The 16157-nt window shown below is 42.8% G+C and overlaps 1 protein-coding gene across 1 annotated transcript in view; it reads right to left on the reverse strand.

Moving 5' to 3' along the window:
• Nucleotides 1-12535, reverse strand: part of LOC146607820 (polyunsaturated fatty acid lipoxygenase ALOX15B-like) — a 32224-nt gene extending 19689 nt beyond the window's left edge. Inside the window, exons 1-7 of the mRNA XM_085347095.1 lie at nucleotides 12389-12535; nucleotides 12068-12266; nucleotides 11816-11900; nucleotides 11171-11293; nucleotides 10972-11075; nucleotides 8400-8566; nucleotides 8096-8239 (exon numbers count right to left, since the gene is read on the reverse strand). Of these exons, the coding sequence (XP_085203221.1) occupies nucleotides 8096-8239; nucleotides 8400-8566; nucleotides 10972-11075; nucleotides 11171-11293; nucleotides 11816-11900; nucleotides 12068-12266; nucleotides 12389-12535 (969 nt within the window). The remainder of the gene's footprint in view (nucleotides 1-8095; nucleotides 8240-8399; nucleotides 8567-10971; nucleotides 11076-11170; nucleotides 11294-11815; nucleotides 11901-12067; nucleotides 12267-12388) is intronic.
• Between the last annotated feature and the right edge of the window lie 3622 nt (nucleotides 12536-16157).

The following is a 16157-nucleotide window of genomic DNA, read 5'->3' on the forward strand; positions in this document are numbered from 1 at the left end:
AGGGAAGATGGGGATGTAAGCATTTTGAAAATAAGACCAAGATAAGTTTCTGTTTTTGTGCTGTCCAGTAGAGTTTGGGTGTCTCAGTGCTTCTTGATTCAGGTACAGACCAGAACACCCAGAATCCCTGATCTGATTCCAGACTGTTCCAGACAGCTCAATCTTACTTTTCCATTTCCTCTCACCACCTCATTACCAAATATAGAACTAAATTTATTTATTTATTGTAATGTCCCCAGTCTCCCTCGGAATGCTGTTGAAGCTCTGCCGGAGGTGTGCGTTGAAGATCTCGCGGACTGGGGCCTCTGCTAGACGTTCCCAGCACACCCTCACTACGCGTTTAGGTGCACCAGGTCTGTCCAGCGTCCTCCCCCGCCACCTGATCCAACTCACCACCAGGTGGTGATCAGTTGACAGCTCAGCCCCTCTCTTTACCCGAGTGTCCAGAACATATGGTCGCAGGTCTGCTGATACGATTACAAAATCGATCATCGACCTACGGCCTAGAGCGTCCTGGTGCCACGTGCACTTATGGACACTCTTATGTTCGAACAGGGTGTTCGTTATGGCCAAACTGTGATTAGCACAGAAGTCCAATACCAAAGCACCGCTCGGGTTCAAATCAGGGAGGCCGTTCCTCCCAATCACGCCCCTCCAGGTCTCGCTGTCGTTACCCACGTGAGCTTTGAGTCTCCAAGCAGGACAACAGAGTCTCCAGGTGGAGCACCTTCCAGCTTCCAGCTTCCCCAATTTCTGGGGGCGAGGTCACTGAGGCAGTTAAACAACTCCTTGGTGGCAGAGCCCCTGGTGTTGATGAGGTCCGCCCCAAGTTCCTGAAGGCTCTGGACGTTGTAGGGCTGTCCTGGTTGACACGCCTCTGCAATGTTGCGTGGAGATCAGGGGCAGTACCCATGGACTGGCAGACCAGGGTGGTGGTCCCCATCTTTAAGAAGTGGGACCGGAGAGTGTGTTCCAACTACAGGGGGATCACACTCCTCAGCCTCCCTGGAAGAGTCTATGCCAGGGTGCTGGAAAGGAGAGTTCGTCCGCTAGTCGAACCTCAGATACAGGAGGAAAAATGCGGTTTTCGTCCTGGTCGCGGAACACTGGACCAGCTCTTTATCCTAACCAGTCTACATGTGTTTTGTGGACTTGGAGAAGGCATTCGACCGTGTCCTGTGGGAGGTGTTGCGGGAGTATATCTATTGGGGATTGCTATGGGCCATTCGATCCCTATACAACCGTTGCAAGGGCTTGGTTCGCATTGCCGGCAATAAGTCGGACTCGTTCCCGGTGGGTGATGGGCTCCGCCAGGGCTGCCCTTTGTCTCCGGTTCTGTTCATAATTTTTATGGACAGGATTTCTAGGCGCAGCCAAGTGGCGGAGGGCTTTCGCTTTGGTGGCCTCAGAATCTCATCTCTGATTTTTGCGGATGATGTGGTTCTGTTGGCTTCATCGAGTGAGGGCCTCCAGCTCGCACTGGAACGGTTCGCAGCCGAGTGTGAAGCAGCGGGAATGAGGATCAGCACCTCCAAATCTGAGGCCATGGTTCTCAGCCGGAAAAGGGTGGAGTGCCCACTCCAGGTCGGGGATGAGTTCCTGCCCCAAGTGGAGGAGTTCAAGTATCTCGGGGTCTTGTTCCCGACGGATTGGGGCTGCAGCTGCAGTAATGCAGATGCTGCACCTTTCCGCCGTGGTGAAGAGGGAGCTGAGTGTAAAAGCAAAGCTCTCAATTTACCGGTCGAGCTACGTCCCTACCCTCACCTATGGCCACGAGCTGTGGGTAGTGACCGAAAGAACGAGATCGCGGATACAAGCGGCTGAAATGAGCTTCCTCCGAAGGGTGGCTGGCCTCTCCCTTAGAGATAGGGTGAGAAGTTCAGCCATCCAGGAGGGGCTCAGAGTAGAGCCGCTGCTGCTCCACATCGAAAGGAGCCAGCTGAGGTGGTTCGGGTATCTGACAAGGATGCCCCCTGGGCGCCTCCTGGGTGAGGTGTTCCAGGCATGTCCCACCGGGAGGAGGCCCCGGGGCAGACCCAAGACACGCTGGAGAGATTATATCTCTCGGCTGGCCTGGGAACGCCTTGGTGTTCCCCCGGATAAGCTGGAGGAGGTGGCTGGGGAGAGGGAGGTCTGGGCCTCTTTGCTTAGGCTGCTGCCCCCACGACCCGGCCTCGGATAAAGCGGATGAAGATGGATGGATGGATGGATGGATGGATGGATATCATGAAGCTCATTTAGAGAAGGCCAAGGGTTTGCAGCGCTGTCAACAAAGCAAAGTGTGGCTACTTTGAGGAATCTAATATAAAACATTAAGGTTATTTATCAATTTTTTCTTTGCTACATAATTCTATATATCTTGTTTCACCCATCCACCCATCCATCCATCCATTTCCTTCCGCTTATCTGGGGCTGGGTCGCGGGGGCAGCAGCCCAAGCAGAGAAGCCCAGACCTCCCTCTCCCCAGCCACCTCCTCCAGCTTATCCGGGGGAACATCAAGGCGTTCCCAAACCAGCCGAGAGATATAATCTCTCCAGCGTGTCCTGGGTCTGCCTCCTCCCGTGACATGCCCGGAAAACCTCACCCAGGAGGCGCCCAGGGGGCATCCTTGTCAGATGCCCAAAACAACTCAACTGGCTCCTTTCGATGCGGAGGAGCAGCAGCTCTACTCTGAGCCCCTCCCGAATGGCCAAACTTCTCACCCTATCTCTAAGGGAGAGGCCAGCCACCCTACGGAGGAAACCCATTTCCGCCGCTTGTATTCGTGATCTCGTTCTTTCGGTCACTACCCACAGCTCGTGACCATAGGTGAGGGTAGGGGTGAATCTTTTTTCATATATTTGATATATTTAGTATGTACAGTGGGGCAAAAAAGTATTTAGTCAGCCACCGATTGTGCAAGTTCCCCCACTTAAAATGATGACAGAGGTCAGTAATTTGCACCAGAGGTACACTTCAACTGTGAGAGACAGAATGTGAAAAAAAAAATCCATGAATTCACATGGTAGGATTTGTAAAGAATTTATTCGTAAATTAGGGTGGAAAATAAGTATTTGGTCACCTCAAACAAGGAAAATCTCTGGCTCTCACAGACCTGTAACGTCTTCTGTAAGAAGCTTTTCTGTCCCCCACTCGTTACCTGTATGAATGGCACCTGTTTGAACTCATCATCTGTATAAAAGACACCTGTCCACAGCCTCAAACAGTCAGACTCCAAACTCCGCCATGGCCAAGACCAAGTAGCTTTCGAAGGACACCAGGAAAAGTATTGTAGACCTGCACCAGACTGGGAAGAGTGAATCTACAATAGGCAAGCAGCTTGGTGTGAAAAATCAACTGTGGGAGCAATCATCAGAAAATGGAAGACATACAAGACCACTGATAATCTTCCTCGATCTGGGGCTCCACGCAAGATCTCATCCCGTGGGGTCAAAATGATCATGGGAACGGTGAGCAAAGATCCCAGAACCACACGGGGGGACCTGGTGAATGACCTGCAGAGAGCTGGGACCAAAGTAACAAAGGTCACCATCAGTAACACACTACAACGGCAGGGAATCCAATCCCGCAGTGCCAGACGTGTTCCGCTGCTGAAGCCAGTGCATGTCCAGGCCCGTCTGAAGTTTGCCAGAGAGCACATGGATGATACAGCAGAGGATTGGGAGAATGTCATGTGGTCAGATGAAACCAAAGTAGAACTTTTTGGTATGTCTGTGAAGGTTCTCAGTCATCCAGGTCATCGTAGTCAAAGGAGCTTGCAAAGAAAAGCGTCTGGACTTCTTTAAGTTGCTTGAAGACGTTTCACCTCTCATCCGAGAAGCTTCTTCAGTTCTAAGGTCAAATGGTGGAGAGTCCCAGATATAACCTAGTGGGAGTAACCCCCCACAGAGGGACAAAAGGACCCCCTGATGATCCTCTAATCGCCTGAGCCAAGGTGTGAAACTGGGTGTGGGTCCCAATCAGCCAGAGTTTCGGGTGTGTTCATTGTGAAACCTGGCCCCACCTTATCATGCGAATTCCTGAGGTCAGATGGCCCAGGATGTGAGTGGGCGTTAAGGCGTCTGGGAAGGGATCTCAAAACTGGATTATAGAACACAAACTTGGAGTAATTAGGACCCTACACCACCGGGCAGAACATGTTCCCTCTAAGCCTGAAGGAAAAAAGAAGGAACACACACATGTAAAGGAAGCACTCAAAACGTGCGGCTATCCTAAATGGGCGTTCTTAAAGTCAGCAAAGAGGCACAGAAAAGAAGACCAGACACCAGCGAGGGAGGATAAGAAGGACAGACGTAACAACGTTGTCATCCCCTATGTAGCCGGTGTATCAGAAAAACTCAGGAGAGTTTTCTCCAAGCATGACATCCCGGTGCATTTCAGACCCAGCAACACGCTCAGACAAAAACTGGTTCACCCAAAAGACAAAACGCCAAAACACAGACTTAACAATGTGGTGTATGCTGTACAGTGCAGCGAGGAATGCTCAGACCTCTACATTGGAGAGACCAAACAGCCACTTCACAAGCGCATGGCACAACACAGAAGAGCCACCTCCACAGGACAAGACTCAGCAGTCCATCTGCATCTTAAGGATAAAGGACACTCTTTCGAGGATGCCAATGTTCACATTTTGGACAGAGAGGACAGATGGTTTGAAAGAGGAGTGAAAGAAGCCCTCTATGTCCACTGTGAGCAACCATCTTTGAACAAAGAGTGGAACAAACTCTCTGCCATCTATAATCCAGTTTTGAGATCCCTTCCCAGACGCCTTAATGCCCACTCACGTCCTGGGCCATCTGACCTCTGAATTCGCATGATAAGGTGGGGCCAGGTTTCACAATGAACACACCCGAAACTCTGGCTGATTGGGACCCACACCCAGTTTCACACCTTGGCTCAGGCGATTAGAGGATCATCAGGGGGTCCTTTTGTCCATCTGTGGGGGGTTTCTCCCACTAGGTTATATCTGGGACTCTCCACCATTTGACCTTAGAACTGAAGAAGCTTCTTGGATGAGAGGTGAAACGGCTTCAAGCAACTTAAAGAAGTCCAGACGCTTTTCTTTGCAAGCTCCTTTGACAACTTTTTGGTATAAACTCAACTCGTCGTGTTGGAGGAAGAAGAATACTGAGTTGCATCCCAAGAACACCATACCTACTGTGAAGCATGGGGGTGGAAACATTATGCTATGGGGCTGTTTTTCTGCCAAGGGGACAGGACGACTGATCCGTGTTAAAAACAGAATGAATGGGGCCATGTATCGTGAGATTTTGAGCCAAAACCTCCTTCCATCAGTGAGAACTTTGAAGATGAAACGAGGCTGGGTCTTCCAACATGACAATGATCCAAAACACACCGCCCGGGCAACAAAGGAGTGGCTCCGTAAGAAGCATTTGAAAGTCCTGGAGTGGCCTAGCCAGTCTCCAGACCTCAACCCCATAGAAAATCTGTGGCGGGAGTTGAAAGTCCGTGTTGCTCGGCGACAGCCCCAAAACATCACTGCTCTCGAGAAGATCTGCATGGAGGAATGGGCCAAAATACCAGCTACTGTGTGTGCAAACCTGGTAAAGACCTATAGTGAACATTTGACCTCTGTTATTGCCAACAAAGGTTATGTTACAAAGTATTGAGTTGTATTTTTGTTATTGACCAAATACTTATTTTCCACTCTGATTTACGAATAAATTCTTTACAAATCCTACCATGTGGATTCATGGATTTTTTTTTCACATTCTGTCTCTCACAGTTGAAGTGTACCTCTGGTGCAAATTACTGACCTCTGTCATCATTTTAGGTGGGGGAACTTGCACAATCGGTGGCTGACTAAATACTTTTTTGCCCCATTGTATCTACAATGTAGAAAGTAGTAAAAAATTAAGAAAAAGCCCAAACGCTCAAACTTTTTTTTTCTTAATATATTTTTATTGATTTTATAATTGAGCAGTATACAACAATCACCTTCAAAAGAACACAATAGAAGGTGGACGGCAAGTCAACAAGGTGGTAATACAGCATACAGAAATGTTAAGACAGAGTATATTTCACCTAATTTTATCCATCAGGCTAATGACTGGTTGCCAAATCTTATAAAACACACTCTGTCGGTTAGACAAGGTAAACCTGATTTTCTCCAGATGGAGTACATTTCCAAATTCTCTCAACCACATTTCAAAGGTAGGAGGTTTATCAGACTTCCAGCAGAGAAGTATCAGCTTTCTAGCCACAAGTGTGGTCATTGACACAACCTGCGCCTCTGTCTTGTCCCTTGCCCATCCCAGTTCACACACCCCGAACAATGCTGCAAAGGGGGTACATGGGACCTCCCTGCCAATGGCTTTGGTCAGACAATCAAACAAATGATTCCAAAAAAGCTGTAGTTTTTGGCATTGAAAGAAAAGGTGAGATAAAGTTCCTCCACCACTTGAACACTTAACACAAAGGGCTGAAACGTTCTTATATATTTTTTCCACTTTAGTGGGAGAAAAATGTAACCTATGCACAACCTTAAATTGGATCAGACAGTGTCTAGCATTTATAGAACTACAATATATATTCTTAATGCACTCTTGCCAAAGATCATCAGAAACATCCACCCCCAGTTCTTCCTGCCACTGCTCCCTAAAAGTATCAGATGAAGAACTGTATACATCTAGTAAGGCCCTGTAAAAGCGAGACACAGCACCTCTAGTATAGGGCTCAACTGACATGAAGCTGTCAAGCACTGAGTTTCGAGGAATCAAATTGTATTGTGGAATAGGTGCTTTGATGAAATGTCTTAACTGTAAAATTCTGAAAAAATGTGAATTAGGAAGATTACATTTCACCCTCAATTGCTGAAAAGATGGAAAATGTCCATCAATGTAAATATCTTTGAGAGAACAAATCCCTCTTTCCTGCCATGTCACAAACGTGATGTCCTCCAGCCCAGGCCTGAAGGCATGATTGTTACATATTGGAGCATCCAAATACATTTTAGGAGCCTTTACTGTGCCCAATAGTTGGTTCCAGACCTTAATTGAATTTTGAATCACAGGATTTCTGCCATATAGTGTATTCTTCACTTTTATCGGGCTATTAAGCAGGGCTGGAAGACAAGTTTGTCTACAAGACAGGTGTTCCATCATCAACCATGAAGGTTGTCCTTCCAAATCAGCACCTGGAGTACACCTTCGCCAAAATGAAAAAATATTTAAGTGTGCAGCCATATAATATAATCTAAAATTTGGGAGTCCAAGGCCACCACAAGTCTTATGTTTAATAAGATGTTTTTTGGAAATTCTAGGAACCTTACCCGACCAAACAAAGGAGGATACAATAGATTCCAGCTTTTTAAAATATGACTGGGGAATGCACACTGGGATTGACTGAAAGATGTACAAAAATCTGGGCAAAACTACCATTTTGATGGCATTAATCCGCCCCACCATGGAAATTGGCAATGTGATCCAAAACTCAATATTCTTCTCCAATTCATTAACTTTTCTATCCCAATTTTGCTTTAAAAGTTGTGACACCTTACATGTGACTGTGATACCGAGACATTCAAACTTATCTAGTGCTATTCTAAATGGAGTATTATGCAGATAAGCCATGTCCACCCCGTCCGACAGAGCCATAAGTTCACTTTTTGTACAATTTATCTTATCAAAAGCTCAAACTTTTGACTGGTAGTGTATGTAATTATAATATTGTTCATGTGAGTGTGGGGATGTGTGTAAATGTTATCGAGAAAGTATGTAGATGTAGGAAACGGTGCTTTATGAATGTGTGTGAATGGATAAAAAGGGGTGAGGCTTCATAAACGAAGAGACTGATGTGTCTGACGCTCTTAGTTTACCGGAAATAAAACTTGATTATGGCTTTGGGAAGAACTTTGCTTTAGGCTCATGAACAGGAGAGATAAATTATCTTTGTTTCCTGTCAAAGAAAATCCATAATCACTTTCTAGATACACTCCAGTGTGGGGTGCCGCTACCAGCTACCTGCTTAAAGATGTTCTTAAAAAAAGTGTGAATGAAAGAGTAAATAAAAATACCTTAACCAATATTCAAACTTAGAACCTTAGTGTGATGTATGTCTGAGTTTAAAACTTACCTGAATAGCAACTGGCATCAGCGTATCATTGGGGGCTTTCTGGAGAAGAACAAGGGGAGCCATCAAGTACTGCTTCATTCCATTGATGGTGTTTGTCTGCACTTCATCCAAAATCTTGTAGTCACACAGGAAGATGTTACCCTTCTGTTTGAAATTTCAGAAAGAATGAGAAATGATTTGATCCCACACATACAGTCTGGACATTACATTTGAAAAATGTGTCAATGCAATCAGATCACCAAACATTTAGGTATGATTATCTAGAATGAGACAAAACTCAATTTCATTTCACAAATAACATTACCTCCATTTCATCTGTTAAACTATGCTGACCATGGAGTTTAACCATTTCATCAATGACAGGAAAGTTCTCAGGCAGTTCTGTACAGCGCCGGATCAACAAGGGGTTGGGACCATTTAAAAATTGGTAGCCAAAGAAAGAGTCCTCCCTCCAGTGGTGTATGACATAATCTGGAAACATTATATTTCACAGTGTTTAAAATGTTGAGATACATAATTTCTGTCACCTACTTTGTTAGCCTAATTTTTGACTGCAGACAAATCAGGAAAGCAAAATCGAATTTCACGTCAAAGACATATGGTGGGTAAAATAAGTATTAACCACATGACCAATTTTCTAAGTAAAGATATTTCTAAATGTACTGCTGACATAAAATTCTCTTCAGAAGTCACTAATAATCCAGCAAAGCCACACATCCAAAAATATCAAACCATAAATTTGAATAAGTCGTGTAATAATTCAAAACAGGGAAAAAGTATTAAACATATGAATAAAGGAAGGTGCAAAAAGGTGTGAAAAGTCATGACACCAGCTGAACTCTATCTGTATATAGAAAACAATCCTGCCACCGTGATCCATCTACCAGGATGATGAAAATGAAATGAGGGTGGACATTTCAGCAAGACAATGACCTCAAACACAGCCAACACAACCGTGAAGTGGTTTCAGATAAAAAAAATAAAGCTGCTAGGAAGGCCCAGCCTGAACTGACCTGAATACCATCGTAAATATATGGAGTGTCAAGGGCTGCGTTGTGCAGGCAGGAATGGAGGACCCAAAATGCAGACTCAACAGGTAGACATAACTGAAAACCACAGCTTTATTGCTGGACGAAATGCATACAAACTAAACTGGAAAAATCTAAGAATTACACTCACAAACAGAATACACAGCCAGAGATGAGGGAGAATGTGATTCCGAACAGAGGAAGACACTAAATACAAGAGGGAAACAGGGCAAAGAGGACACAACTGAAAACAAGGCTGGCAAATTCTCAAGCAGATGAGACAGGGGAGGAGCAAAACAGGGGAAGACACATACTGACAGGGGACTATCAAAGTAAAACAGGAAGTAAAAGGAACACAAACACTGAGATGCAGACTGACTAGGGTACAGGCACCAGTGATAGAATCAGAACCAAAATCAGAAATACTTTATTAATCCCTAAGGAAAAGGGGCGCATGATGATGGTGGTTATGTTGTTTAGGACGAACAGACTGCATCTGAATTTTTAAAGTTGTTCCAAATGTCCATCACTGGTCTGGATGTGTATTAATCTCCCACTGAAGAGCCGTGAACTTCTCCAAATTTTTTCCATATTGCATCTATAAGAACAGTCTGAGTACTCACAGCAGCTAGCCTTGTGGGGTTTTGAACAGCTGTAAGCGCTTTCTTCAGGACTAGGCCAGCTCCAAACAGCAAGAATCCAGTTATCATGGTTCTGAATAGGTAGATGTCTTCCATGTCCTCAATAGACAGTCCTGCCAGGCCCACGACACTGCCACCCATCTATCGTGTATCCAGCAGGGAACATCCCTCCAGGACACTCAGGTTCTCCCGTACCCAGGCTCCTCATCGAGAAGAGAGTGTCAATTGCATTAAGGGACCAGTTGATCAAATCCATAATTCTTCTTTAGGCTTTAGAAAGCAAGAACGAGACAGAGAGGCTGTCTAAGGGTTAGAGTTAGACAAGACTAGACAGGAACATAGAAGCTAAGCAGGAAAGCTAAGGGAAGGAGAGGGAGAAAGATGGGACCCCCTCCGTGGAAAGTGACAGAGACACGACTGGGGAACAAGGGAATAAACATAGAGAGAAGACTATACCTGGGGCATGAAACAGCAGGGAGGCAAGACAGCGGAAACCTAAAGACTTAGATTTGTAAACTAAGACAACCTAAAAAAATAACTAGACGGACGAGAGAGGGCGAGAAAGCAAAACACAGAGAGACAGACAGAGAAACATGAAGACAAGACTGACCTAACAGGGGAGGATCCAGATGCAAGTCCAGGCATGAACACAATCAAACACTACAACCTAAACTATAAATACAGCTAATTAAACAAGTAACAAGTCACACAGAGAAAACCCTAATGAATAAACAAGACTCAAAAACCATAAACAAAAAACACTGAGTCGACGACCCAGATACCCTAACATGGAGAGATGTAAAGCTCATAGTTCAAAGAAGGAGCCCACTGGACCTTTAGGATTTGATGACTGTTTGTGTAGAATGTCAATAGCACCTATAGAAATATATTTACTTAAAAAATTAGTGCCATGTTACTTGTTTTACCCGCTGTAACTGTTATCCAGAGACCTGATTATATTAACCATGTTGCTGTCTTTAGATACTGAAAACTGTAAACTTTTCATATTGTCTGAGTTGTTTTTGCTTTTATTTCTTTTAGCTGAAATAGCTGAAGTTTTTAAATGTACACATTTTTAAATTTAAGTACAAAATGAAAAGACATTAGAAAAGTATTGACATCTTGCTAAAAGGACTTCTACCTCAGCTTTGTACAAAGTGTCCCACTTATTTTTAAGGTTATTCAGTGTGACATAAGGATTTATTACCTGATATTTCTGTCCGATGAAGACACAGCAAGTGACAAATATCTTCAAGATTAGCAAAATTATCCTCACACTCAGCTATCTCTATCAGTTCCAGCTCTGTCAGTCTAGAAAATAAAGGCAGCGTAACTTTTTTTAAGCTCCTTTGAGAAGGTATATTTATATCTATAGATAGATAATAGGATATTAATTAAGACTTTACGCTGTGACTGCAGTGTAGGCCATTTCTGTAGTCCTAGTCAAAGAGAAGCGGATTTCACAGGGTAGAGATGAAAAACTGTCTGCTTTCATGCAGTGGGGAAGTCCCTCTTCATACACATCCCAGCTGGGAAAAAAAAGAAGAAAAGGGTTAAGAGATTGGGATGGTCCTCATTCACAAACAGTCTTTATGAATAAATCTGTCCATGTGTATTATTGTTTCATGCACTAATTTGTAATGTTGTTGTTATATTAATAATAATGGTAGCAATAGTCTCTCAGAGCAAGACATATTCAGTATATCTGAGCGTGAGCAATGTTTCTGTGCTTTTTGAACTTCCTCCTTAGAGTATAATGTTTAAGTTTCTGCAGTGAGAGTAGGATAGTTAATGGTAGCTAACATAAACCAGAAAAGACAGAAGAAAGACAGCTGAAGGTTTGATCCATAAACCAAAATGATCCCTCCATGACTCAAATGTTTTCATTGTTAGTGTTTGGTAGAACACATGTAATGCATATTAATAAATCTTTAAAGGTCTCATGTGTTGGCTAATTTATCCTCATTTGCCATAAACATACACCCAACCAGAGTTGGAGCAGATTTTAGTTTTTGTGTACAAATGTTAAAACACATGCTGTGATCACTTACCAATAGATTTTCCGTTGTTGCTCGAGTTCCTGCTGCCGACTGTACTCACCAAGAAGGCTGATGTTGTCTTCAAAGACTCTAAGGGCTTAAAATATAATAATAACAATAGTAATAATAATGATACATAGATCAGCATTGACTGATGTCAGGCATGTTTTTTTAAAATACAGCGCGGTTTGAATTTAACAAGTCCAATTTCCTATTCTTCTGTCTTGGTTCTATATAATCAGTCTTTGGCATACTTCTACAAACCTGTCCCCTCTCTGAAGTAGTGCACCTCATTGTCAATGATCCAGTGATACACAGGGAAGTGGTAGGTGTCTCCTTCAGGGGAGGTCACGTCCACTTTGGCAAGATACCAAGAGTCGTTGAGAAACCTTATCTGTTTGTCTAACTCTATCAGCGTCAGCTTTCCAAGGGAGGTATCGCATGATATGGTGAAGTGTGACACCTGAAATAATGACAGAAAAGCTCTGAAAATACAGAGAGAAGCTTCAAATGTGTATGATAATCACAATACAGTCACTGCAGAGGTGAGCACAGTTTAGAAATGGAGTTGGGTTTCACACTCACTGCGCCTTTGTAAAAAGATGGTGTCCACTGTGTGAGATGTGTGTGTTTGCTCTCTCCAGCAGTGCCAACCAGCTTAATGTAGATCTTGTTAAAAGTGGTGGCAAAGGCTTGATTGCCAGTGAACATAGTTACTTTGTAGCTCACCATTTTCTCTCTTGAGAGTATAAAAAAAAGTTTTTAAAAATCCTGATGGAGAGAGAGAATGATATCAACCCAAAGATATCATTTCAGATTTCAGTAGCATGTTCTACTAAAGCTCAGTAACAAAAATGTGGCAATACTGGGATAGTAAGGTGTAAACAAGGTGCTAATGGTAATGTTTTGGAAATAGCTGTTTATTACCACTTAATTAGTAAAACTAACTATTCAAGCTATATTCAAGTAATAATATTTTATCAGTGGCTATAGCTAATCAATATTAAAATTCATGTAAGGGAGTAAAAACAGTTTTATTTGGGAGTAATCATGTAGAAATAACATATCCATATGAGGTAAAACCAGTTAGTAATGGTTTAGTAATTTATTGGTAACAATAGATTAAAATGGTAGCAATAAAACTGTTGTAATTGTCTATGTACTAATTTTTATATCCTGAAGATTTGGTAGCAAGTTCAAAATCATAAAATAGTATTGATTGATGTTGTCTTATAAGAATATCATTAATCCTCCCAGGTATTTTTCTTTCTTTGAAGAGACATGTAGCAATGAGCAATACCTGTAATTAGCACTGCAAATGCAAACCTGTCTGTTGCCACTACATTTCATAGTAATAGTTCCTTCAATTGAAAACCTAGCTTTTTTAGCTTGCATTTCTCACTTAAAGAAAAAATAATTGAGGAACCTGAAAATGTTTTTCAATATTGTTTACCACATGAAACAAAATGAATATGCAGCCTTTTGCTACATGAACCAGCAAGGATAATAAGCCCAAAACCATGTAATGTTCCTGACATAGGGGTGCAAGTTGGCATGGTTTCTTTTTGCTACAGATTGTTCTTCCTACAGGCTCTCTCCTCCCATGTGTGCAGAGCCTTGGGTTTCCCGCTCCTCAGCTGGACACACCTGATTGTTATCTCATTCATCAGTGCCAGTATAAAAGGACTACCCAAATCATCCAGTTTCTGCCAGCTAGTCTGTCTCTTATGAGTGGTGACAGGCCAAACCCATTTTTTCTGAATTGTGTCTGCATTGTATTCCTGCTCTTAGGAACCTCCTTTCCTTCTACAAACCCATTTACTCCTGATAACACAAACAGGAAATGCTACTTCTCTTGTGCCATTTTGTAATAGTGCATGTGGTAGTAGTGTCACCCTTCTTTTTGTCCTGTACTATTCCCTTCTCTCTTTTTTTCTTTCTCTCTGACTGTTAACACTTTAAGACCTACCATACCGCCAGAGATTATCTTTATATTTTTACATGATGTAGTCTATCAATACAACCATTATAGTCTAAACTTTAATAATATGTATGCATTAAGTGCATAATAACTACACAAATTGCAAAAAAGTGCAATAAACTACAAAAAAAATCGAAAATCGTTTTTGTTTTTAAAAAATCTATATTTCTAGTTAGAGAAATTTAAGAGGTTTATCCCTCAAACAATAAATACAAAAAAGTTGCACAAAATAGTTTCCAACAACAGGAAATTAATTTTGAGTGTCTTAATAGTTTTATCTTTGAGATACACCAATTTTTATATACTGCAGGAAAGACGAAGAAAAAACTATTGCAAAGACAAAAAGCATGTGCATCCAAATAAACAGTGCAATTTGGGTTATAAGCATCCCAGAAACTATTCAGAAAAGCATTAGGTCAAACATGACTTTAAAAAAAAAACAGCATAGGCTTATAAGGCCTCAAACGTGAAAAAAAGCTACATTTTCCGCGAAAATGTCAATTCCGGTTTTTAGGCAGGTAATGGTGGACATGCAATAGTTCGCACTGACATCTATTCCAACGTAGGAAGTGTTACGAACAGCTGATTGGATCGGCAAAGCGTGTTTCTGTTTTTTATGCAATTTTTGCAAGGCTATGTGTGGAAAGAAACCTCTGGTTTCTTATGGAAAAAAAATTATTGCGCTAGCTTATGCGGTTGCAGTTCTAAAGGGATTTAAAAATGGTTACGCAAAATGAAGCCAACCAGTTTTAACGGGTTACATAAAAGTATGAACATGTATTTATATTTTATACTTGTGTTTGAATCCTGCTGCTTATCACACACTTGATTGTGTGAAAATCTACATCACAGTCAGGACGGACTGAGAAACCCACAGCTGTAGGCCATCTGTGATCATCTCTGAGGGAGATCTGATGGGACAGAGGCTTTCCAACTTGATGATACACCAGGACAAATTCACAGCGTTTAAGGAAGTGGAGAAGAAAGAACAGCCAGCACCAACTGAGAAGTTGAGAGGAGAATAGACAGACTCTCTTTGTGAAGGACTGCTAGAAAAGTTTAAAATAACTAATTATCTGTCAAGCTAGTTGTTATTTACATAATGATCTAAAAAGTATATGCTGTTGGGCACAGAAATAGATGCCAATAATCATGTCTGCAGCGGGCCTGGTTCTATGCTGGGGCAAGAGGGGGCAACACCCCCTTAAACAAACGTCCTGTCCCCTTAAGTCAAACTTTTGGAAGTTGAGAAAGAAAACTAGAAAGCGAAAATTTCAGAAGAAATTTTAAGTGTGCCTATGCCGCTGCTAATCAGTGTAGTTTGCCATTCATACGCGGCTACAGAGAGCAAAACTCAGCAGAGCAGCCATTCTCCACCATGAACTATGGTAAAAACAAACACCGCTCGCGCCTCACAGATGACAGCTTACAGTTTTGTGTAAAGATGAGGTGACTTCGTACAGCCCCGATTTGCAGACGCTGTGCACAGAGGTTCATGAGCAGAAGTCCCATTGTACCGCGGCAGACCCGACAATGTTTGCATGAACACGCTTTGTAGCATTACTTTATTGATCACTTTTCACACATGGTTGGTGTACCCACACATCCGGCTGTAGCTTTTCATCTCACAGCCCGACAAACACCAAAAAAAACACAACTTCCCTTCAACTCATTCATGTCACCTGTTTCTCCATCACCGGTTCAGCTCTGATGATTCAGTAAGGATATCTCCTGATTCCGACCAGCCGCCTTTACAGCTGTGGCTCCAGCAAACATCAGCTGATACTAGAAATTAATATCAAATAAATTCTAACAGCAGCTGATCAAGCTTAAACGTGCTGCTGTTGTTTAACGCGATAAACAAACAAGAGAGAAAAGCCCATCATTGATCAGTTTCATGATTGAAGTTGCAACAGGCGAGAGAATGACAGGGGAGGCTGCGTAACGACAGAATAAATCCAGCTTCATGTCTTCTTCCGTTCTACCTGAAGTACAGGACAAACTGTGTTCCTTTTCAGCTCAATACGAAACGCGTAATATTTTCTCTGAATGCGGGAAGATTCCGTTTCCGCGGGACGATTCCGTTTCCACGGGACGGTTGGCAACTCTACTAACTAACCTTATGTGTAAGCCAGACCCAGTCGCTCGGCGGCTGCCTCGCATCTCTCCTTTTCCCCGTCTCTTTTCTGTCATACACCGGTGGCTAGCTGCCCTCTGTTGTAGCTCCGCGTTAGCCACCACCAAACAACTGAGTTATTTTTTCCACATCGAACAGCATCTGGACAATCCACCAACTTTCACTGTTTTTACCGTTACTAAAATGAATAAATGAATCACCAGCCCATATAAATGAAAAAATAAGTCCAGCAGCCA

The sequence above is a fragment of the Diplotaxodon limnothrissa genome, linkage group LG23 (genome assembly GCF_057381915.1).
Source record: "Diplotaxodon limnothrissa isolate DT_005_m linkage group LG23, D_limnothrissa_male_GT1.1, whole genome shotgun sequence".
NCBI lineage: Eukaryota > Metazoa > Chordata > Actinopteri > Cichliformes > Cichlidae > Diplotaxodon > Diplotaxodon limnothrissa.